Consider the following 24,148-nt stretch of genomic DNA (forward strand, 5'->3'; position numbering starts at 1 on the left):
TGATCAAATCAATTGGTCGTTTCTCCTCACTTCGGAAGTCCCTCTTGACCTTTTTCCAAGAAATTAAAGGTCAGAGGTATACTAGGCGAAGTAGCTGAAGCTTGTCGATGACCACCTGTATCGTTATTTCTGGTCGTCAGAGTGGTTGAGATTGGGGAGATAGCCGGTGATTTCGGTAGAGGTATAACAGTCGGATCGAGCCCCAAGCTCCCTTTGCCCTTATCTGGGTTGGGGTTGATTGTCGAACGGTCCGAAGACGTCGAGGTGGAAGTATGTTTACTAAAAGTACCACTATCATCGTTCCCATTGTCTTCATGATTATGATTGCGGAAGGTAGTATTCAACAATGGCGAGATGGACGATATCGATGTGCCCTGTTTGACCCTTTCATCCACTTTATTGTAATCCGATTTCGTCAACAGCGAAGTTTGTCTCTGGCCATTATCGCCGTCATGCAAGAACGACAAGGAGGGTAATCTGGTCAACCTATTCCTCGAGCGATTCGATTGAGCAGTTCGCATGTTGTCATGATTGTGTTTATGATCATTTTGATCTGTATCTCTGTAGCGTTGAGTTTGTGTGCCATATGGCTGTAGATCGACGGAACCATTGTCTTCGATAGTGGATGAGCTCGATACGATCGAATCATTCCTCCTATGCTGGTGCTGAAGAGAACTATCTTGATGTTGATGACGCAAGTGAGGATCTTTCTCTTTAGAATTCGATCGGATAGTCTGGTATATCGCCAAATTGGAGTTTTTGAATGCCGGATTAACATTTGATAGAGCAGGCGGCTGTCTTTCGATCCTTCTTGCGATTTGGTATGTCACCCACGATCCCCATCTGATCAATCCACCAAACAGAATTGTCAGTGTAAGTAATATCCGTGTCATACTGTACTGTGATAGTAGCGGGCAAGAACGCTCACATTTGGGTTAGCAGAAGACCGATGGCAATGATAAACACCATAGCTGTCCAAGCTCGATCTACCGAGTTGTACGAATAATTCTGGTGCACTCCCCAATAGGCTATCAAGGCTATCGCACTTGCAGACTACGGAAGAAATCAGATTCCTTATCTATTTATCCCAACGATGCAGACCGGGAATGAGGAATTGGGGGAACTTACTTTGAGGATGAAGGTTTGTAACGAAGCGATCTTTAGTATTTTGGACACTGTCCGTGGGTTCCATTCCAATCGATCTGCAGACGTCACCGCAGGATGTAAGCCCTCGTGGCGCTGTGATCACAGTTTGAGAAGGGTCACGGGCTACTCACATCCCAACAAGCCCACAAATGTCGGTTGCTCTGTGGTGGCTTGGAACAACCTGCGCATCGGCACCACCGACCTTTGTCAGCTACAATACAGGATTGGTTTGGCCGGCTGTAAGAGAGAACTTACCATATGATCGCTGAGCAGAGGTACGACATCGATTGGGTATACTCAAATACAGTCACAGTGAACGAAATAGCGATGATCGTCAAGAAATGATGGGCGATCCTGCGGTGAGTGAAAATTCGACAACAATGGTTTATCAGCTAAGAATCGTCAAAGTGGGCTGACATGGACTTGGAGAACCGATTGGTGATTTCACTCCACTTACATTGGTATCCGCATTTTGAGCCTGTAAATCAGTTCAAAGATGTACAAAGCGGAAGTCAATATTCCCGCTGTGCGCAGAGCTTGGACTTCCCACAGATGATATCGTCCCGCGAATGCTGGGGAAGCTACTAGTTCGAGAGCTAATGCGATGGTCGTGAATATGATATTCATTGTGTCTATCATCATCCAAAGCGAGTATCAGTTTCGATCACTTTATACACATAAATGATTCGTGGACGGTGTTATCGTACTCACACATGACGATGTTCTTTTGGTGTTCTAGTCCTGCAGTAGGAAAAACAGCCGACCTTCGGAAATAGATGCTGCGATACGAAAGAAGGTCAACTCGTTTCCGACTTTCATGGATATGCGAAAGAGGCATAGGCCGACCCAGGATGGATATTCGAATACTCACAACCAGATCAAGTTCGATACCACGTAGAAAAACAGGAAATAGCCCAACAAGGCAGTAGCGTATAAAGTAGGATCCCACGAGTGGCTCTCACTCGGACTCAAGGCGATTTCTGGGACACAGTTTCCCGAAGAGTGAGCCTTATGACTCCATCTAAGAAGGAACGCAGGTCCCACTGCTAACTTACCAATGAGAGGATCCAGGTCTTCCGCACTCGTAGCTTGGATACCCGCGACTTCATCTTTGTTCTCCGGAGTGATATACGCCGGGGCTAGCCATCCTTGAGGGAAATGCGAATCTAGCACCACTTGGTCGTAATCACTAATTAAGATCCTCTTGAGATCAGCACCCGAGTTCGGCGGGACGACAGCACAACACCGAATATCGTGCTGCAAACTATCAGAATAGAAAAGAAACATAAAAGATACTCACCGTGATATACACATATCGCCCCCTGTAGGACCTACGTGGGGACAATGGACCTCGGGTCGAAGTGGGAGCATCGGTACGTGTAAATGACGGCAGACTAGGTTATCCTCTGCGGCGAGTGACAGAATTGATTTAGCCTCATTCCCATCTCAATCACTCAGACATCGGACTTCATGGTGGCAGAGGGGAGAGTGAATAATTCTCCGTTGTTCTCGACTCCACTCGACTCACCGCCCATTCTGTACCAATGCCCAATATCCCGTCCATTCAAGAAATCCATACACGCCTCCCAGCTCTCATACTGCTCATTCGGGCCCTGACAATGGTCCAGCGCCGTCTTACAAATCTTATTCGACATATACTGCCTCAGGACCCCGTCCGTATCATTCGCTTGAGCAGTCACGTTCGGTCGTTCCGCCATCAAGGGAATAAGTTTCGGGACAATCACGTCCGTTGCCCAAGCCCATCGTCTGAAGGATACATCGTACTGCTCAATCTCCCTATTATCATTCACCTTCATAAACGCATCGATCTGGATGGGGAACGACTGATTCAGGGACGGGTAATTGAAGATGAATTTGATTGATGTCGACACGAATTCGTGTTGAACTAATAACGCAGTGACATTGTACGATATAGGAGAACCGAAGGGGGATGGATCAGTTGGATCTTCAGCAGTATTGACGAAGAGGCCGAATAGGTATTCGGTGGATAATTCCCGCCCGTCGAAATTGGTCGATAAGTCCGCTGTACCTGTGACGTCCTCCGCGAAGAGGGTGCTGTTTATACTTCGGGCGATCTCGATGTTCTTAGGGGCGATGTATCCGTCAGCGAATTGCTTGACGGTTTCAAGTACTTGAAATTCGGTCAAGGCGTTTATGGGAGTTGGGAAAATCAATAAGAGGGCGAATATACTGCATACGACCAAGTTGAGGTTCAAGTTGAATTTGCGATTCCATATTGACTTTTGAGTGTACTGCCGGTGATGAGGATGATACCCGTCACTTGAGAGGGATAGCAACATCTTCTTGATGAACTAAGTCGAGCCAAGTCCAGCTGATTGATTTCCGCAGATGGTTTCGCCTGATTGACCCGGTGATTTTTTGACCACACTAGACCAAATTAGATTGATGAGATTGATCTAGCGTTAATTGATATCGACCTATTCCCGTCCCAGCTCAGAATGGTATTCCAAAGGACCAATCCAAACTACTCTCGAGCCAGTTCAGAGCCTGTTCTTTGCGCTCTCGTCTTTCGTCTTGGCTTGTCCTTGTCCTTGTCCTTGTTGAGTTGAGTTTCAAAAAATTGTCTGTCAAGTTAAAAATGTTGAAAGGAGACGAAGGGAAGGACGTTGACTTTCATCCTTGAAAGGGGGATAAGTGATACTCATCATATATCCTTTCTTCGGAATTGCACTGCTGACGATTCTTGCGGTGCTTGAAAGCGATGTACCGATGTACATACCGAGGTATGTGATCAGTAAGGGATCTTCAAAATAGCTACTGGCTATCCGTTCCTTAGTGTACAGTGTATATCATAGCTAAGTCAATCTCCGTGCTATGCCGAGAAAATGGAGCTCTTCCCCGGTCCTTCACCTCCTTACAGGGTTTTCGGCATGGCATAGCAATGCATTGCAATAATGCAGAGACAGCACGCAATATGCACCGTATCTTGCAGGTCGAGGGTCCTTATCTTGACGTTCTGATCGTAGACTAAGATAGTCTAAGTCATCAAGGAACGCCGGTAACTCTATAATCAAATCAAGTCGGATGTCGCATGTTGCCATGTTGCATGTCCTGGATACGAGGATAACGTTGCGTTGCGATGCGATACGTCATTATTCCGAGATCCGCTCATCAGCGGGTTAGTCTAAATTTCGGGGTAGAACATAAGAACAAAGCCTCTCGCACAGACACAGCGCGACGGACATGAAGTGAAAGAGCGCTTTCCGGGCTATCGGTGATACCAATTGCAAAAGCGAGCTTGCAAAATTGGGAGTGAGAGAAAGTAACGAGAAAAAAGCGATCGAACGTAATCGACCCTCCTACTTGTACCCCTTGTAGGGTGATCGGCGGAGGTAATTAGTGATTTTTGGGTGGATACATCGTGCCTGGCGGTTGAAATTCATGAATCCCCATCTATCACATCTGCAGCATCGGCATGCGGAGTAAGGCAACTCTCATCCTTAGTTTCGATCACCTTAGGTAATTTGATTGACGTGCATGATTATTGATGCACTGCATATGATAGGACTATTTATAACATCGCTTCACATGAAACCAAGAACCAAAGATACTGGGACTCGATACTAGCTCTTGGAAGGTAACAGAAAACCCGAGAAGCCAAGCGATGAACGGTTGAAAGAGTAACAGAGTTATAGAATGATAGAGACTCAAGAAAGCAAAGAACTCAATCCGATGACCCCCGATAAGACGAAGAAGATCGTGTTGCTCCTTATGGCTATGTTGGGCGAAGACGAAGAAGCCAGATACTCTTCCGACCTATCAAGTTTTGTGAATGATCAGCACACAATCTGTTTCATGTATGTCATCTAATGAGGAGTTGGGCACGAATGCACGACCAGTTTTAAAAAGCCCCGGACTCACTTGAAATAACTTCCATTCGCACTATTGGCGTAGTTCTCTGGCAAGGGGATCGTTACTTCAACTCCGGCTCTTCTGCAGAAGTTCTCTCCGTATTCTATGGCATAGGCTACGTCAGGTGCAGAGGAGCAGACGATAGGTAGACAGTTGGACATCAGGTTGATCCATTGCTATGCGCGCAGAATGATACATTAGCATCAGCATAAAGCACATCAGGACAAAGCACCCATCTGAACAAGTTGTCTGTCCTGTCTATAGGCGGTATAAGGAGTAATTTCCAGCATGAGATGCAGTACGACTTACCTCTTGTTGGCAAATCTTGGTTATCCATGCGAACCCATTAGAGCCTGTTCCCGGAATTTCTATCGTGTATTCGATCCTTGAGTGACATTCGATGAAGCAATCTACGGAGTAACGGGCACGAGATATAGCATTAATCAGCCAATGGAGCACTCTGGGCTTTACGCGAAAGCTTTTGAGGTCGTTCAACAATGATAGCGGTATACTGAACCACTCACTCGATGACGCCGAATTCACGTCCAAATGATATTGAGATGCCGCACTACCCAAGACGTAAGGTATGAGGAAGATCGAGCAGATCAGATATAAGAAGCGAGTGAAGGCCGACATGTTCAATGGCTTGTTTATAGGTGTATTTCTCTCCGATATTGCTGTCAAGTTGAACGATGATTTAGAATGCTTGATTTGGCAAGGCAGATAGATGTCAGTTACGAAGATGAGCAATTCAATCAAGGAATCTACATCTCAGTCGCATGCATATTTATGTGATCCTGTGCACACTTGAGCTCTTAGCATGCGGTCTGGATACAATGAAGAAATACAATACCAGTACATGCAAGAATAGTTGAAGAAGCTTATTGTTCTCAAACGCACAACTCCTTATTGTTCTCGTATCAAATAATCAAATTACCCAGTTAGGGAAATACAGTTTGTGTGAGGCTCAAACACGGAGTTAGTCTACTTTAATGGGTAGCCCACATAAAGTTATCCAGCACTATCGGGAAAAAATCGGAGTCCGCCGCGTCGAGCGATTAAGCGAGAGAAGTGAGTTATGACATAACGGGCAAGTCAAATTTGGTGGTGAAGACAGTTTGAATGGATGAGATGATCACCTGCACATAATTTCATTCAACCGTGTTGGACTTGTCAGTCGACATCGAGCATAGTACTCACTAGCAGGCTTTCAGCCGGATATCTTGCACTTTCATCGCTTGTTTAGAAGATCCATCGGACACAGTGTCATAATTCAACTCGCATTCAACTTTACTTACAAGTGGAAGTATCTCGCATCATGTTGGTTCCCTTATCGCCGGCGGTAATGTCCAATATCGTGAGTCATTAAGCCGATCGGACATCCGGGTACCAGATGATTCGACGTTAATTGCGAAAGGGAGAGTCTTCACCCTTGCAAGACCGCAGCTGATTTGCTACGATTCCACGCGTAGGCCGGATACATGTCGATAGCTACCTGGATTGTAGTATATTCGCCTCAGATATGGGAGAATTACCAACTGCAATCTGGTGAAGGTCTATCAGTGCCCTTCATCGTGCTATGGCTTCTGGGAGATATAACCAATCTGTTTGGTGGGGTACTGGCAAAGTTATTACCTACTATGATTATCTTAGCTGTATACGTGAGTCAATGATTCACTGACTCTTTCCTTGCCTCAAGTGCTTGGCTGTGGCCATCGCGTGTGATTGATTCCGTCTACCGGAATGGAGGAATCTATCGTACTAATTCTGTTGTTGTGTTGTCTCAAAAAGTACACGGTGTGCGACCTGATACTGCTGTTCCAAGTTTATTACTATCGACGCCGACCTTCCCGAGCCGCTCGAACTCACATTAATCCAGAGGACGAGTCCACCCCCTTGTTACCTGAACCCAAACAGCCTAAACCTCTACTACCGCCGGCGCTGGAGTATCCTGTCATGCTAGGCTTCGTCCTCCTGGCAGGTGTTGGAGCATGGTACATCACCGATACGGACGAAGTGTCCATTCCGGAGAAACCCGTAGTGGAGCTTGAATGGAAATCTCAGGTCTTGGGCTGGATGAGCGCGGTTCTGTATCTAGGTAGTAGGGTTCCTCAAATCGTGCACAACTAGTAAGTCGGATTCTCCTGGGCTCAGTCTTCGAAATGCATGTCATCTATAACACATGAACGCTGACCACCTGGATCGGGAAGTAAAACACGTTGTGCGGGTTTGTCATTGGCAATGTTCTTCTTCGCAATCTCGGGAAGTGAGTCCCTCAACACCAAAAGTAGCTTATTATCATACGAGGATTTTCAGCTTATGATGTCTTTCCAGACATAACATACGTCCTTTCAATCACATTGACGTCGATGAACCCTCGATATATCCTAGCGAATCTACCGTGGCTAGCAGGATCGGGTTTGACCGTCTTCCTCGACCTGTTCGTGTTGGCGCAGTTCGCTGTTTTCAGCTGGCAAGATAAGCAGAAAGGCGAGGTATTCGCCTCTGATGAGGACGACGAGGGAGAGGATTGATACAGGTAGAGCGAAATGGCGTAATGATCAAGGAGAAAGATCAGAAATCAACCAATTAGCTATATCTATATTACGACGTAAAGTATAATTAGTAGAATTAGACTTCGTTACAGTCCGTGTTCAAGCTTTATGCTTGCTGACAAGGAGTCAAGGAGTACAGGAATGCTGCGGATGTTGGAATGTATGAATATGTACCAGTGCTTGGAACGACAGTACACTGATCGCGTACGTTGGAGCGAACGCGGGTTTGAACCAGTGCAGGCTTCGTTCTCTCGGTTGAACCGGACAATGACCGAGACAAGCTACGCGTATCTCGGCAATCAAACGCCCGTTGACGTCGCAGCAAGCTTGATTTCTGACAGCGATGTGCGTAGTCTTCCTTGTTGACAAGTCTTCGCCTTCTTTTCAGGACCTTGTATCGACGAAGGTATCGTTCTCTTTGCGCCGGAAAAGCCCCGAGTCCATAACATGAAGACTTCGCCCGGTGTAACACGACGGAAACTCATCAATGCTCTACCAAACGTTCTACCATTCATCGTGACTTTCGCTCACGTCTTCCTATCGCCTTATACGAAAGTCGAGGAGTCGTTCACTTTACATGCTGTACATGATGTTCTAGCATACGGACTCGATACCTCCAAGCTTTCAAACGTGGGTCCTATGTCTTCGTATCTGCACCATTTCCATTCCCTTTGATGTCGTGCTGAACTATTTCGAACCGATCCGCAGTGGGATCACATCACTTTCCCCGGAGCAGTCCCTCGCTCATTTTTACCTCCACTCATACTGGGTCTGATCAGCTATCCCGTTTCTACTCTGGGCGTAGCGATAGGAGTGATACGGACGAAAATTGATGTACAAATAGCCAGTCAGTCCCAGCTCTTTGACACTTGCAACCTCCCACTTCCTCCCCATTGTCGCATACTGACACGCCGGATGTACTCTAGTCAGACTCGTCTTAGCATCCATCTTCTCTCACTCATTCAATCATCTGGCCAAGACCCTCCGAGCAAGATTCGGCCCCTCTGTCAGAGTATGGTTCACCTTATTGAGTCTGACGGGCTTTCATATACCCTACTATGCAGGGAGGACATTACCCAACTTCATGGCTTTGCCTGGAGGTAAGTGAGCCATATTCCACGCTCCGAATTGACTAGAGCATCGCTCCATCTCCTCAATCGTTTCATCTCATACCGCCGCCACTACAATACCCCTTATTCCGCTCGTCGATAGTCAATATGCTCATGAAGCTCTCTCTTTCGCAGTATTTTTGGCTATCTCTCTCCTCCTTCGAGCAGGATCGAAACCAGCTCCCTCGTCTGTCACTAAGAAACGACAACGCAGCGCCATCATTCTGCTTACTGCTCTAGCGACCGTCGTCCGACTCGAACTAGCTTTATTCCTCATTCCTACTGCTCTTTCCCTTGTGATCTTACGTAGAGCAAGTCTGGCTCAGGTGATAAGTTGGGGTATGTTAGGTGGATTCGGATCATTAGGTTTGCTCTCAACTTTATCGTCTATAACAGACTTGGCATACTTTGGGTGATTTACAGCTGACTTTCCGCGATTTTAGCAATTTCATCACCGATCGATTATTCCCTCTGGAAACCCACTATCCCCCATCCGTCATTACCGACATTCAATTCGACCTGGCAGATCCTGTGGCCTGAACTATCTGCGTTCCACTACAATCTGCTTCAAGGACAGTCTTCCAATTGGGGAATCATGCGATGGCATTATTACTTCTCGAACTCTCTCCCTAAGCTGTTGCTTTCCAGTCTCCCCTTGGCCGGTCTAGCTGGAGTAGCGTGGTCTTTGAGGCTACTTGGCGTCAGAAAGGGAGGCAAGGAGGGTGATAAGGTCTATGAAGGTGTCGGAGAGATCGGCAAAATTTTCGGTGTGGGGGTCGTAGCTTTGATTGGGGCCATGAGTCTGGTTGGCCACAAGGTATGTCCTCTTGCCCAATGGACGAGCTCAGAGTGCTAAGCTGATGCTATGCGCTAGGAATGGCGGTTTATCATCTACGCTATACCAGTCTTACAGCTCGTCGCTTCCTTCGCTGCTGCTTCGTTGTGGAATTTCCCATACCCTCGTATGAGGGGTCTTGTCAGATTGGGATTAGCAGGATTGATAGGCCTCAATATCGCCGTGACAGCAATCTTGACCTTCGTTAGTATGAACAATTACCCTGGCGGCGAAGTTTGGAAAGTCTTAGAGGCGCTGCCCAGAGGTCGGAATGAGACAAGTGAGTTCCGCCCACTCTTCTTACATCCCATTCCCAGTCAAGCTTCGAGCATACAAGCGTTAAACGGGAATGCCTTATTCAGCTGTCGATGTTGCTGGCACTAACACTGACCACTGAAATCACGTAGTCACCATCCACTTCCCCTCTTATCCGCTTCAGACGGGATCCACCCTATTTACATTCCTACACCAACAACTCCCCTCTTCGACGCACATCGGTCCGTACTCGCCATTGCCCGAACAGAAAGAACCAGTCTGGGTATACTCGAAATCTGAAGAAGCAGAATTGTCTCATCCGCAAGGTCTATGGGACAGTAACGTCGATTACATGGTGACTGAAAATTGGGACACTTTCTTGGATTCTGAAGCAATAAGTCATAAATGGGAAATAGTGAGCGAGATCAATGGACTGGAAGGAGTCGGGAGAGGTGGGAAATACGGAGTACAGGTTCGATGGGGTAGGAAATTAGTCGTTCTTGGCCGTAATGGGTTATAATGCATCAATCACAATCACAGCCTAGACGAAATGTGTAGGGAACATGGCATGCGAATTCCAATAACTCGTACATCGTGCGTAAGAGCTGTTCCTCGCAGGAATAATCTGGGACAGACCTCTCAATACTACACCATACAAGCTTTGACGATCCTCCAGTAGACAAGCAGCTATAAGCCTGATCATCCGACAACCTCGAGTACTCCTCACAATTCAAATTTCTCGAAATTGAGGTGTCTGAGCGGTGGCACTCTTGGTCACCTTGCCCGCAAAGGCCCCTGTTCCTCATCATGATGCTAATAGCCATGGCTTTGCTGACTTATTCCTTAGGAAATATCGGTTGCAATAATCGATATTATAGTCTCCATCATGTGTGGCTCTCTTAAGCGCATTGAAAGAATTGATCGCTTCTTGGTATCTACTGTTTTCTTGAGCGTCCATGGTGTAGGTGAGCTTTTTCCAGATGGTAATCCTACAGATTGAGAGCCAGTGTCAGTCCGGTCTTTATATAAGGGGACAGCGATGAATCGGCTGGGTAGATACTCATTTCCGTTGAACAACGAAAAGTTTATTTGTATCGTCAGAAACGGACATTCTGGTAATATGTGCTTACTGCGAGTGATAGGTGGGCTGGTCGTATGCATCAGACTGATCGCAACGGATTTCTGTCTATCAATGAAAGAGGAGTGAGCTATTCTAATGAGTCCTTGCAAGGAAGAAATAAACTAGATGAATGATTAACGTGAACGGCAGAGCTCTGTCACTTGTGCATTGGGACCTATAGGGGCTACTTATATTGGGCGGAGCGGGAAAACTCATCGACTGATAAATTCCGTGTCTAAAACGTCTTCCCACAGGGTAATACCGAATGGGTCATCGTCTGACAAGCTAGACATCTGACGAGACTCGATGTCCTCGGACGCTCCGAGATGGGGAGGCAAATCTACTTGATTCTCTCCAGCATCAATGGTCCGCTCAATAAGATGGGGAGTGATGACTTAGAGCTGGGATTCTCGGTGCAGTCATGCTGAGATACTCGCAACCTACTATCCTTGTGCGTACCTACCGAAGCCTCGTAGTTGTGTAGTAATAATTCGCCATTGGCTTCCCAATCTTCATGGTACTCGCGCCCGCGTTCGAGCTCGGAATGCTGTCCATCATCCAGAATTCTAATGTGCACAGACCCCTCACTGGTAGAGCTGTAGGGGTTCTGAATCGCCCTCTCTGCAATTGATTCAAGATACAACAAGGTATTGTAATCGCCAGTTCTCGTAACTTCGAAAATAGAGGCATACAAGGCAAGTCCATCTATCGTACTCTCATCCTTGTCAATCAGGTTTTGGATAGTTTTGATGGTCTTCACGTATCGCTCCCTGTCAGATATCGATAGTTCAGTGTCACCACGGTGCCAGACGAACGTCTTGGCCATTCTCGATCGAGTGTCGTCGCCCTTCAACAAGGCGATCTCGAGAAAGTGGGGGGGTGAATCGTCCAATGCGTCTGTGCCTCGTCTCACGATTTGGCAAGAGGCTATTGTGGTTTCCATCTTGAAATGATAGGAGCATTCCATGATCAGACAGAATGGCCCACCCCAAGCAGCGTTGCGACGTCCTTTATATACTGTAAGTCGCAGTGAGAGGTGCATATTCTTGCAGAATGTACAGTATTGTCGCTTGCTCGCGAAGTCTGCTCAGAATTCTGTAATCTCAACATTTACCTTTGAGGCGATGCATCCCCCTTTGTGCTCCTACACTACTGGAAAGTGGCGTCATCGGTCTCAGTACCTATGTAGAAAGGAAGTCAGATGCAGTCCTGGCAGAGACCCAAGACGATGCCCGCCACACAAGGCATAAGCCTATCGATTCGCCCCGGGAGAAGAAAGGATACCATACAGTATGAGGCGCAACAGGCTTGTGCGCCTTCGTGCGCCCCTTCTTCAACAAGACAGCTAATTGAAGACGCAATAGTAGGAAAAGCTTGCAAACGAGTATACGGTACACTACAGTATCGCCTCTTTTGCAATACTGTATCTTGGATCGTAATATTTCAGCCAGTGATAGTGGTGCGAGGTGATCAACCTGACGTGAGGCTTGGTGTCACCGGCGACTTCCCGGATTGTATCTTGAAGCCATTTTCCTGTTTCCCTCAGGTGGTCATTGCTGGCAGGCTCATTTGAATTGGCGCTGGCGAACTCTGTCATCCGTTGCTGCATAATATCACAGAAGACTAGAGCAAACCTATCGTCCCGTTCGAGCTCTGCAGGGGATGGTGTGATATGGCTCGCATACCATGAGGAATAGGTTACTGACATTCCTGTGTCACCGGTCCGGAGTATCTGTATGCTTATGAAACTTGAAGGTAGGCTTGTATTGTCATCTATGACGAGCGTTGAGTCTGGAGCTGACATGTCATGTGAAATATCAATATCTGTGTGCTTAGATCCCCCTCGTAATGGTTGAAGCAAACGGAGTGAATGGCGAGATATATAAACAGCATCGCGAATAACACAGCCCGAAGTATGACGTGCTGATTGTTGGAAGTGAATGCATTCCAGAGAGGAATGACAAAAGCTGTGAATTGAGTCTTTTGTAACAGACAGCGCAGCATCCAGAGAGAACTCTCGCAGGAAGAGGTCCGACAACAGGACATACGTTACTTCGTCTCAGGCGTTGTCCTGCTGTTTGGAAGACTGGAACAACAGGGGGTCTTCGCGGCACGAAATTCAGACTCGAAGCTAAGGTATCCGGCAGTCGGCGAACCACAGGCTTGAAGCGTGATGATCGTCACACATATCGGCATGCCTTCTTGCATGACTTAGTATCTTCAGAAGGGATGGAGAGCTCGGGGAAGGCTTCGCCTGGCATTTTGACCCGATCAACTGTAAGATTTGGACGGTACATAGTGACCTACCCTTGCCTTCGCAACGCTGTCGAAGGCGGCGTTGCTTCTGTTCCATGCCCCTTCATTCGCCTTCCTCCCTTAAGGGCTTCGCCTCATTGATAGCGACTGTGCGGATCCACTGGCCTTCCAACCTGGGCGACCAGGTGTACTTGCTGTGCAAGCCGATGCTAAGCTTCTGACATGTGACCTTATGCTGAACTCTTTAAGAGTAGTTTTTCACTATCTCTCTTGACACGACACCCGATAGTTGAGGATTCGTAGATGGTGAAAAGACGAGTCGAAGTACATCAAAAATCAAAGGGTCGCGGCAGAAATGAAATAGATCGTGAAAGAAATTCAAAGGGTCCTTCCGGGTCTGCTAAATTAGTTATCTATTTCACTCCTAGTCGCGTTCCGGTAAATCAGGATCAAGTTGGTTCAGATCCGGCTCGCCGGCGCTATTCCCCCGACGCCGTTAGTGTGTCATGTTGATCGAGTTTAGCATCATCCGTTTCGAACGCGACACAGCAATAATAGGGGATCTGCGATACATATAGCATGACCACAGCTCATGCGGACTAGATGGGGGTCTCGGTCAGCTTGGTCATATTTTGCTATCAGCCACTCATAGACAAGCACCAGAGGCTGTGCGTTTAGGCCTTTGAAAGGAATGCTTCGGTGAGTGGTCACCAGGGGAAATGTCAGTTCGGTCCTAACCAGGGGAAGAGCGGAAATGATATGAAACGAGCGGCTCTCCTTTGATGAAACAAACGATTGCACTCGCACTGACAAAGCACGGATGGTGTAGTCAAGCCTTTAATCGATTCATCCTTAGTTACATGCCAAGGGCAATTAGCGGTGTAACCTGATTGAATCCGACGCTTTATCGCAGGCAACGAAACAAGGCAAGGCAGGCCGGGGCAAACGGCAAAGGGAAAGGGAAAGGCAAGATGAATTGGTTGATATATCTTATCTCATCAATCTGGATGAGATTAATTGTCACCCTCCCCCCTCTACAGATGTTCGTATAGTTCCAGTCCAGCTTTTCCACTCTTTCTTACACCCTTTACTCTCTTTTATTGTTGGTCCTAATCTTGATTAATTGATTTAACCATTTCTAACACCCCTCGTCCTCCCGCTTCATCATCTGAACACGGTAATCTGAACCTCAGACGTTATTTGAGTGGACAATATGATCAACTCACCAACGCTGACTCCCCGCAACCTCGTGCTTTTGCTTTTGCTCAGCCCATGGACAAGCTCGATTTATGGACAATACGATGCCTCTTCTTCAGGTTACCAAGTACAAACGCCTCCTTTGAAAACCGATTGGACAGATAAAGTCGGTACGGATCCATGGACGGAATATCCGAGACCGCAACAGATCAGAGAAGACTGGCAGTCTCTGAACGGGATCTGGAGATACCAAAAAGCGAGCAATGCTTCGGAGATCACGAATCTGCCGACGAACGTAGATGAGAAATGGGGGAAGGCAGTGATGATACCAAGTTGTATTGAAAGTGGACTAAGTGGTAGGTCGAATCCTTTTCTGCTCGCTTAGGGGTGCAACTCTGTACTGACCAGGTAATGAGGCATCCTGAACGATAGGTCTACAAGTGGATCTGAAAGATAACGAGTTTTCATGGTTTCAAACGAAATTCAATGTGCCTTCAAATTGGTCAGATAAATCTCTTCTGATCAATTTCGGTGCTGTGGATTATGAAGCCACCGTATTCGTCAATGTGAGTGTAGCCCAGAGTATGCCGCTGCGACCTTCACCCGGCAATTGATGAAAAGCTAACAGCGCTACCTGTGTACAGGGTAAAAACGCTACGACGCATAAAGGAGGTTTCACACGATTCGATGCCGAGATCAGCTCGTTGGTGGAATACGGAAAAGACAACGAATTAATCGTGTTCGTACACGATCCGAGTGACAGCAAAGAACATATAATACCTGGTAAGCAAAATTATCACTATTGAGCATAGTATACTCATCTTTTACTACATGCTTTAGTTGGAAAGCAAACCAACGATCCGAGTCATATCTTCTACACACCTTGCAGCGGGATTTGGCAAAGTGTCTTCATCGAACCTGTGCCCAAAAGCTACATTCGCCGAGTCGATCTCAGTGGAGATATGCACGGTGTTGGTGAGTTTCAATCGGCATTGTTCTTTTTTCCGGTACCCATACTGATAAGAGGGATCACAAAGGTACGATCAACGTTCATACCTCTGATTCTTCGAGCCAATCAGTCAAGATTGCCATTTCCGACTCGGAGGGTACAGCATACGAAGCCAGTGGTCAAAGTGACTCATCGTTCAACTTTACTCTGCCAAATGTCAAACTTTGGTCTCCCGATTCACCTACTCTGTATAATGTAACGGTCACCATGGGCGATGATGTGGTCACAATCTATACGGGATTCCGGAGTTTGAGTAAAGGCGATGTCGACGGAGTGATCAGACCTTTGTTGAACGGAGAATTCATTTTCGCTTTCGGTACTTTGGAGTGAGTGTTAGCTTGACTTCTGGCTTTCCATGAAGGCATGGAAGAAATGGTGGAGAAAGAAGACTGATGTGTCTTTCATGGGTTGTAGCCAAGGATACTGGCCGGACGGGATTTACACACCGCCCTCATACGAAGCGATGAAATTCGACCTAAAATTCCTCAAGGAGAAAATGGGCTTCAACATGGTCAGAAAACACATCAAGGTAGAGACCGACCTGTTTTACCGGGCATGCGATGAGATGGGGTTATTGGTCATCCAAGATATGCCGAGTACGACGGCTAGAAAGGAATTTTTACCTAATGCTGCGCGTGAGTGATTGCATCAGTGCACGTTCAAGCACCAGCCATCTGATTGACAGTGTGACTTGGGTTACAGAGCAAGCTCAATATGTGGAGGAATTGAAAGAACTGGTCAACTTGCATAAGTCTTTCCCTTCGATATATACATGGGTGGTATACAATGAAGGATGGGGTCAACCGCTAGACGGACCAGAGACGAAGCATGCTCCTATGGTTAGGGACCTCGATCCAACGAGACTCATCGATGCTGCTAGCGGATGGCACGATCATGGTGCAGGAGATTATTCCGATAATCATCACGTAAGTCTCATCCTGCGACGAACAATTGTCATGAGTTAATAGCCATTTGCTGACATCGGGACACATTGCATAGTATCCCGATCCTCAGTGCGGTATGACTAATGCTGAAGATCCCTCTGGCCCGTATGATCCGGCTAGAATAGGATTCCAAGGTGAATTCGGAGGATTGGGGTATAACGTCTCTATCGATCAGTAAGTTCAACCTATTCCGCTGTCGGCCGCGTCATGATACCACTGTAAAGCGATCATCTGCTGACTTGGAGATCCCAATACTATGACAGTCTATGGAACGTTCCCAAAGCTATCAAAGCCATAAATCAGACATATGAGATTGATGAGACCCTGGAAAAATGGAATTCTCGCTCTGTAAGTAGTGTCGCTAATCAAGTGATCCCGTGTCGACTCCAAGCCTGCGCTTCAGCTAATGATCCTGTACGTATATTTTCCGTACAGCGCGATCTTCTTATAATGCTTGAGAGTCAAGTATCCAACTACGCATGTTCAGGAGCAGTCTGGACCCAGACCGTGGATGTCGAGGGGGAAATCAACGGACTGATGACTTAGTGAGTCAGCTCGTGCTCGAAATCCTCACTTGGCGATACTGATTGAATGTGTGTCGATCAAGTGATCGAAGGATGGAGAGGGTCGATCTGGCAATTTGGAAAGAAGCAATAACGAACCTATACAAGGCCGCTGAACAACGAGGAGCCGGTTCCGGTTCCGGTTCCGGATCTGGATCTGGGTCTGGATCTGGATCCAGTGCAAACGCAAATTCGAAAGAGGAGAATACGACCAAAGTTCAATCTGCCGTAGCCACAGCCGGTCTAAGCGGTACCAACGATACGCGATCGAACGGCGCATTGAGTTCGTCCGAAGGTATACCCTCAGCTTGCATGATGGGGTTGATAGGTGTGATGGGTTGTATATTGTCTAACATATAAATTGAGTGGTCAATCCCGCTTCGTGAATAATTCCTGTAGAATCAATAATAGTAGAGTAGGTAAAAGTGATATAGCATCTTCCAAGGAAAGGAAAGGATGACGGGACACTTGTTATTATAGATTAATCGATTTATATACACTTGTATATGCATATAAAAGAGCAGAAAGGATAAGAGCGCCGAGTTGATGGTGTGACAAGAGTCTGGATGTCTGAACGGTGACGAAGATCCGCAATGGAGTTTCGTATCGAGATGGCATGAAAAGCGGGGTTGTATCATGGTCATCCAGTCAAACACATATGCATGATCATCAGATTCCACCAACAAAATTTGGGCGAGACATGAAATCAGGATTTGTGGAAAGGACTAAAAGGCCCAAACAATGAGAACACAAGGCGAACGATGACAAATCACTGAATCGCTATCTTTCTATACTATACATAATAGCACACCGAACACCGAGAAACCAACTGAATCGTTCTACCGTGATAAGCTTTTCCATCAAGGTATGCCGCAAGAGGGGATGCAAGACTACCCTATCCCAACTGATGCCATAATCCCTTAGCACTGCCCAGATCCCTTTCTTTGGCATCTTCACCCATGACCCCTCCCCCTAAGCTCACCTGGTTCTGCTGTTGATTTTGATTCTGATTGATGTACGGGTTCAAAGCCGTCGACAAGGCTCTCTCATCAAATACAAATTCACCTGAATTGTACCATAATTGAGTCATGGCATTCCAAGCAACTTCGTTCTCTCCCGCTGCCGTATTCGACGAATCTCCCGCGATTGCGCTACCAGGTAGACTTGCCGAAGTGCTATTTGTGATAGCGGCTGCGATATCGTCTGAAGTCGGTACAGGTGGAATAGCGATTTTGTCGAAGCTGTGTAGTGCATTGTCGGAACCTTGCTGTGCTTGCGCTTGAAGGGGGCCGTATCTAGCCAATAGTAATCCAGATAACTTGGTGAAGATTTCTCGGTACTTGGCAGTCTCCGGTAAAGCGCTGCTGAAAGCTTCCAGAAGTTCGTGACATTGATTCAATCTCTTCTCCACTTCGACCCGCCAATCGGAATTGTTGACTAAGTTGGAATCCCTGTTGTCGAATTCGCACAAGCAGTAGAGTAGCGAGATGCACGCTAGGAATTGCATGGACACGTTGATCAGGTTATAGCTGACTTTTCGTTCTTGCCACAAGTCGATGTACAGATCGACGCATCGCACACTCGCTTCGTGTAGACTGGCTAGGCGGCTTTGAGTCATTGTTGGATAAAGAGGCGAAGGTCGGTAAAGCAGGCAGATACCTTGATGGTAATTCAACAAGAACCATGAGTGGGAAGTATGTATCATGCCGCGATTCTCCTCTTCGGCATCAGGTGGCGGAGCGGGACAGTTGTTCAGCCAGTTGTCGAATTGTCGATGCAATCGACTGATCATTTCTGCTCTTTCAGCTTCAGGCCGGGTGTTTTGTGCACCTGATACGGAATACACGGTGGAAAGAATTTCACCGCCTAATCTTCGAAGCTTGATGATGTGCTGCGTGAACTCGATGCGTGGTCGGCCGCGGAAAGGTGCATCGTTCGGTAAGGGCGATGGAAGCTATTAGGCAGCACTCGGGTCAGTCAAGGCGTGTCTCACGTTTGCCGGGTGATGCGGGGCTACACTTACTCCTACATCGATGTCATCGTCTGCTATGGCGAGGGGCTTGGATAGGGTCACGGCTACCAATCGATCGAGGTTGAAAAGGGAGTAGAAGACCCGTTTTCGGTGCTCAACGGTGGAGGCGGGCAGAGCGGAATCATCAACTCTTCGATGCAGGTTGAGAGAGATAGCGACTCGAGCCGCAAAGCCGACCACGTGCCATAGGGATATGCCAGAAGGATCGAACATGGCATAAATGCCGAGCAGAATAAGTGATTGTACACAAAGCTGAATGGCAATGTTTGTTAGGCCTGCCTTCAATTCAACGCGAATGAAAACCGGACTTACTATATCTTCCTTGCCTACCGCAGCTTGCAGGCTGGAGAACGCACGTTCCTTGTATGTCTTAGAAGACCCTTTCTCGACTTCGCCCAATCTTTCTCTATTGGTTGTTCCGATAGCGATGACCATGAAAAAGACAAACTCTTTGCCGGCCCAGGTTTCGGCTTCTTCGCTCGATCGGTGACCAGCAGAACTGAAAGTACTGCCTCTTCGGCCGGATCCCGATTGATCTTGACGATAAATCTCATCCATATCTCTCATGAACTCTTCTCTGTCGAGGAACGGATAAGACAGAGCGTTCATTACGAAGAAAGTCTCGACAGCTTGTAATGCTTCATCGTACGGAGGCAGAGGCGATTGTCCGGCATGTGAAGCGTTTCCGAAAGGAGTTTGGGTAGCTGAGCCTGATTTGGAATTGCCGATTGTGGCTGGACCTCCGAAGACAGGACTGGAAAGTTCGTTTGATCGTACTGACAAGATGGTTTTGGAGATAGCCGCAAAATCCGCTTGAGTGGATAAGGAGCTAGGTAGGAATTGGTCGTTCTCGTCTTCGAACAGGTTTCGTTCTGCAGGAGGCGGTAGACCCCGTTCCATATTTGATATAGCCGATTCGAGGTGATGGATCCTTTCGGCAGCAGAAGCAATCTGAGATGTGAGAGCTACATTGTCCGATTTCAGACTGGTGACATAGCTATCATGGAATGAATGAGATCAATGTCAGCTTGGTCCCGTTTGTTCCATGAGCCAGAATGGTCAGCTTACCTGGCGGTAGCAGGAGACAATTCGAAGACACAAGCGACGTCCGCTTTACTACAACCTGCGCATCGGGGTCTAGCATTGTCACACTTCCTCTTTATCTTGTGGCATCGCACGCAAGCTTGAGCCGCGCCTTTGGGAGGATGCACGTATACTGGACCTAGTTTGAAATCACCGGAAGGGTCTGCATAATCCAGTATACCTTCTTCCGGGATCCCGTCGTCTTTCACACCTCCATTTCGACCATCTTTGGATTGTCGAGGTTTACTGACTCTAGCACGTTTTCGCGGTTTCGGTTTATCGCCATCGTTCCCATTCTCATCTTTGTTTCCTTCGCCCGGATTCGCGTTGTCGGCGTTGTCCACCTGCGGTTGGGAGAAATCAGGAATGGAGGAATCATGTTGATCTCTATATCCTTCTTCCCATGGATGTTGATGTCTTCCACCACCATGAGAGTATCCTCCTCCGCCTGTACCGTATCCGCTATGTTCGTCTCGTGCAGAAGAAGATTGATACCCATTGTTGTTTATACCATGAGAAGGTTCACCCGTAACGTCGGTCCCGTCTAGTCCGGCTTCGCTTGAGCGACGTTTAATCGTCGGCGGTTCCCCCTCTTCTCCCATGAGTTCAGGCGCGATTATCATGGACGAATTGTCTCCGTTTTCCAACGCTGCGGACAATGTGGAAATGGGAGGTAATGACGGTGGAGAATATGACATGGTGAGCAGCGTGCTTGCGTTTTAGGTTGTATGCTTGCTTATGCTTGATGTATATCAAGGGAGCCAAGGAAGCTATGTATGGTGGTGGTGTGGTTTGTTTTGGCTTGTTCTTGGTGTGCGGGGGAAAGTGAAGTGAGTGTTATGATGCGATTTGGTGGGTTTACCCTATCATAGTTATATCCTAAAACGGTGATTGCCGCTTTCCGCCAACTTTGCGGAGAATTCCGCAATTATAGAAATCGACTCTTTGATCCTCGATGATAAAACTCTGTCAAACAATGCCACGTTACCCAAAGCTGCTCATGTCACGTGACAGGTGTGTATCGGTTAAGCCCGAGTCGTCCGCTGATAACCACATGCTGAGTTGTAATTGTTGATTGCGTGCCCTCGAAGGGATGTAACCATAAAAAAAAGAGGAAACACCAGTCAAGCTTCACCGTCCTCTTCTGCTTGCAGGATTGACGAGAACACAAGAGGGTCGCAGCAAGCTCACTTTCACCCACTCTGGACAAATCGCTCTCACAACCATAAAAGATGACCAATTCAGCCGCAATCAACGGACGTTCTGAGCCGGTAGACATCCTTCTCATTGGTTTAGGTTCAATCGGTTCTGTTTACGCTTATCTGTTGGAAAGGGTCAGCTTACATCTTTGAATCCGTTTCACGGAAAACTTCCAGCTAATAATGATCCCATAGTCTGGGAAAGCACGAGTCACCGCAGTAGCTAGATCCAACTATACTCTCTACACTACTACCGGTGTGACTCTTCACACAGATCGATTCGGTATAATAGAAAATTGGAAGCCTTATCGAGGTGAGCTGACGTTTACGTTTGCGGATTCGAGTTTTTCGAGACGCAGAGCTGACATTATACTCTCTGAAGTCGTCAAATCTCAAGCTGAAGCACTGGAGAACAGCCAACACTACCCAATCTGCATAGTGTGCACGAAATGCTTACCGGATGTGCTGCCCAACTCAGAACTGCTGAAAGAAGCCATCGCAAGCGGTCAAATCGGCTCTTGGAACCTGATACAAGTAAGCCAAACTCACATTCAAATTCTCACGCTCATTTAATACGCGCGCTGATATGATCGACGGTGGCTTCGCAGAATGGGCTGGGTATTGAAGAAGATCTGTATCAAGCGGTAAAGCATCTCGGTACACCTGTCATGTCGAGTCCCGCGTGGATAGGTATAGTCACTGAAGGCAATCTCGTGAGATGGCGAGGGAAAGTGAGTGCAGCTTCCATCTCCCATGGGACGACACCTATAAAGCTGAGCTTGACGCAAAGGACACGTTGGTTACCGGTCTCTACCCGCCATTACCGCCCAAAGGATTTGACGGACCAGCCAGGATATTCACAGAAAGGGAAAGTGAAGCCTTGAAGCTTTGGGTCGACCTCTTGACCGCTGGAGAAGGCTTTGTGCATCCTACAGACCGCATAGATTCTGTCAGGTATCTCAAGGTGAGCATTCAATCCCTCGCTGACTACAAACGGTAGGGGCCGTTGATTGATTGCGTTTTTCGATATGAACAGAACGTATGGAACGCCGCCTGGGCTGTCGTCACAGGCTTGATCCGACACACCGCCTTGCAATTCAGCTACCTCGAACCCACCGAACAAGGGTATATCAAGGATTATTTCAAGGAGATAGTCGATATTGGCTTTCAAGCTGGATTATTGTATGAAGGGATGATCCAATACCCCGCAGGAGACGTTATGGGCGATGCTCAAAGTGTAGTGGATAGAGCTTGGACAGTTGTAGGTTGCCTCTTGATCATCAAGCAAACAAGGAGAAGCAATGCAGAAGCGCAGCTGAAGCTGACAACTGACTGATGCAGCTTACGAGTACAGCGAGAGAACGTGGAGTCGGACACAAGTACTCGTTACTCATTGACGTCGAGCAGAATCGGCCATTCGAGGTGGAAGTCATCGTTGGCTCCGTTCTGAAAATTGCGAAGAAGAACAACATCGTTACCCCGCGACTGGAATTTGCTTATGCCATGTTAAAAGCGCTGCAATTGGAGATTATCAGGGATAACGAGAGGAAGAAGGTGCAGCAAATAGATGAAGTGTCAGCTTAGGCGATCTGGGTTTACAAGGAGTAGCCTTGGAATAGACAAAATTGGACGACAGGTGGACTTTATCTCGTTATCAACCCTCTTGAGTATCACATTTTCATATATACTGGATATACCCAACTGCCAAGAAGAGTGCAGGTATGACTTGTTTATAGACAACATAGATGTATGGTATGATATGATATGCTAACGTCGATCATGCAAATTAGTGAGAGACCTAACCGTTGAATGGTTGCTGGAGAGTAGACCGGATGAAGGGGTCAATTTGTCTCACATACATCCATCTTGCATCCTTTCACTCTGCCCACCTTTGATAGGTAAATCAAGCGATCATGGATGAGCTGATCCTTTGATGTTGCCTGACTAGGTAAGCCAGCTATCTTGACTATGCAGTACGATTGTGAGTCATCTGCCATTCCGCATCGTTCGAAATGACTTGTCGAGATAGATGAAGAACGACCACAGGTAGCCCACAGCCCGACTTACAGCTTGTCAATGCCAAATTGCAAGATCTCTAGGCCAATTTCAGCGATTGATTGATTGATACAACAACCAAGAAAGCGATATGTCTGATGATAGAGAAAAGAAGAAGTTCCCTTTACCCCCCGGAGTGGGCGCTGGGAAACCCGACCATCCATTCGCAGTGACCGTGGAAGACCCTATTCCTGTGAGTGTTGTTCCGCAAGATCAGAGCCGGGGTGTACGAGAGTTGAAAGCTGAATGATGTGATATGGCATGGTATGGATGTTTTTGTAGAACGCAATTATACCTGATGGATACGGTATAAAGTATCATGCCTACCATACTATGTGAGTCCCCCGGCCCGACCCATCTCACGGTACTCCACTGCGTTCTGCCTTTTGTTCTCATATCACCTGCTGAGGGTTTTGTATATGTCTGCGAATGATTCAGTACCGAAGGAGTTTTGTAAGCAACGTTCTCTCAGTGACCTTCCTCGAGTGTGGAGCTGAAACTGAAACTGAACCTGAACCTGAACCTGATGTTTTCTCGATCGTACAAACGACACAGTCTCCCAGCTGGGACCTCCTTGCCTGGGGGAGCCGTACTTCCCATGTCATCCGTAGCTGATTTCCCGATGGTCTTACCGATGGGTACCAAATTACCTGGTGGAGTGATGGTACCGGTAAGCCCCTTCAAACTCTTACTCATACGTCTACATCTTGTTCCTGGTCTCCGCTACAAACAGCCCAGCTGACCCGAACAATCTTGCTTTGGAATTTGTAGATCGTAATGCAAAAGGTCGAAAAGGGCAGTGCAGCTCCATCAGATCCACCCGGACCTATCTGTACGATCCAATAACACAACGTTATCCCGGGCTGTCCTTGTGAAAATACCTGTATATGCATATG

General features: G+C 47.3%; 9 protein-coding genes across 9 annotated transcripts; 5 read left to right on the top strand and 4 right to left on the bottom strand.

Annotated features, from left to right (window-relative positions):
* Window positions 1–26: 26 nt before the first annotated feature.
* Window positions 27–3,467, bottom strand: I303_101261 (uncharacterized protein; the record flags this gene model as incomplete). The annotated part of the gene is made up of 11 exons (XM_018404629.1): window positions 27–843; window positions 929–1,053; window positions 1,129–1,202; window positions 1,278–1,327; window positions 1,402–1,500; window positions 1,604–1,778; window positions 1,858–1,925; window positions 2,018–2,126; window positions 2,202–2,335; window positions 2,447–2,552; window positions 2,675–3,467. The coding sequence occupies 11 exons, from the start codon at window positions 3,465–3,467 to the stop codon at window positions 27–29; spliced, it is 2,550 nt and encodes an 849-aa protein (XP_018267283.1).
* A 1,368-nt stretch (window positions 3,468–4,835) lies between these two features.
* Window positions 4,836–5,676, bottom strand: I303_101262 (uncharacterized protein; the record flags this gene model as incomplete). Its single annotated transcript, XM_018404630.1, has 4 exons — window positions 4,836–4,944; window positions 5,050–5,216; window positions 5,350–5,450; window positions 5,565–5,676. 4 exons carry the CDS (start codon window positions 5,674–5,676, stop codon window positions 4,836–4,838), a joined length of 489 nt encoding a protein of 162 aa, XP_018267284.1.
* A 682-nt stretch (window positions 5,677–6,358) lies between these two features.
* On the top strand, window positions 6,359–7,574 carry I303_101263 (uncharacterized protein; the record flags this gene model as incomplete). Its single annotated transcript, XM_018404631.1, has 5 exons — window positions 6,359–6,397; window positions 6,513–6,701; window positions 6,832–7,169; window positions 7,251–7,306; window positions 7,375–7,574. The coding sequence occupies 5 exons, from the start codon at window positions 6,359–6,361 to the stop codon at window positions 7,572–7,574; spliced, it is 822 nt and encodes a 273-aa protein (XP_018267285.1).
* A 468-nt stretch (window positions 7,575–8,042) lies between these two features.
* I303_101264 (uncharacterized protein) lies at window positions 8,043–10,314 on the top strand (the record flags this gene model as incomplete). Its single annotated transcript, XM_018404632.1, has 7 exons — window positions 8,043–8,225; window positions 8,304–8,442; window positions 8,522–8,695; window positions 8,840–9,070; window positions 9,148–9,521; window positions 9,579–9,819; window positions 9,947–10,314. 7 exons carry the CDS (start codon window positions 8,043–8,045, stop codon window positions 10,312–10,314), a joined length of 1,710 nt encoding a protein of 569 aa, XP_018267286.1.
* Window positions 10,315–11,254: 940 nt separating this feature from the next.
* On the bottom strand, window positions 11,255–11,857 carry I303_101265 (uncharacterized protein; the record flags this gene model as incomplete). The annotated part of the gene is made up of 1 exon (XM_018404633.1): window positions 11,255–11,857. One exon carries the CDS (start codon window positions 11,855–11,857, stop codon window positions 11,255–11,257), a length of 603 nt encoding a protein of 200 aa, XP_018267287.1.
* Window positions 11,858–14,383: 2,526 nt separating this feature from the next.
* I303_101266 (uncharacterized protein) lies at window positions 14,384–17,243 on the top strand (the record flags this gene model as incomplete). The annotated part of the gene is made up of 11 exons (XM_018404634.1): window positions 14,384–14,723; window positions 14,800–14,933; window positions 15,012–15,150; window positions 15,208–15,342; window positions 15,405–15,702; window positions 15,791–16,011; window positions 16,079–16,302; window positions 16,376–16,494; window positions 16,584–16,668; window positions 16,756–16,865; window positions 16,928–17,243. 11 exons carry the CDS (start codon window positions 14,384–14,386, stop codon window positions 17,241–17,243), a joined length of 2,121 nt encoding a protein of 706 aa, XP_018267288.1.
* Window positions 17,244–17,778: 535 nt separating this feature from the next.
* On the bottom strand, window positions 17,779–20,696 carry I303_101267 (uncharacterized protein; the record flags this gene model as incomplete). The annotated part of the gene is made up of 4 exons (XM_018404635.1): window positions 17,779–18,837; window positions 18,907–19,167; window positions 19,228–19,912; window positions 19,984–20,696. The coding sequence occupies 4 exons, from the start codon at window positions 20,694–20,696 to the stop codon at window positions 17,779–17,781; spliced, it is 2,718 nt and encodes a 905-aa protein (XP_018267289.1).
* A 534-nt stretch (window positions 20,697–21,230) lies between these two features.
* On the top strand, window positions 21,231–22,781 carry I303_101268 (uncharacterized protein; the record flags this gene model as incomplete). Its single annotated transcript, XM_018404636.1, has 7 exons — window positions 21,231–21,332; window positions 21,393–21,510; window positions 21,580–21,731; window positions 21,806–21,928; window positions 21,988–22,161; window positions 22,234–22,458; window positions 22,539–22,781. 7 exons carry the CDS (start codon window positions 21,231–21,233, stop codon window positions 22,779–22,781), a joined length of 1,137 nt encoding a protein of 378 aa, XP_018267290.1.
* A 562-nt stretch (window positions 22,782–23,343) lies between these two features.
* I303_101269 (uncharacterized protein) lies at window positions 23,344–24,098 on the top strand (the record flags this gene model as incomplete). Its single annotated transcript, XM_018404637.1, has 4 exons — window positions 23,344–23,445; window positions 23,535–23,587; window positions 23,808–23,922; window positions 24,024–24,098. 4 exons carry the CDS (start codon window positions 23,344–23,346, stop codon window positions 24,096–24,098), a joined length of 345 nt encoding a protein of 114 aa, XP_018267291.1.
* Window positions 24,099–24,148: the final 50 nt, after the last annotated feature.

Source organism: Kwoniella dejecticola, chromosome 1, assembly GCF_000512565.2.
Source record: "Kwoniella dejecticola CBS 10117 chromosome 1, complete sequence".
NCBI lineage: Eukaryota > Fungi > Basidiomycota > Tremellomycetes > Tremellales > Cryptococcaceae > Kwoniella > Kwoniella dejecticola.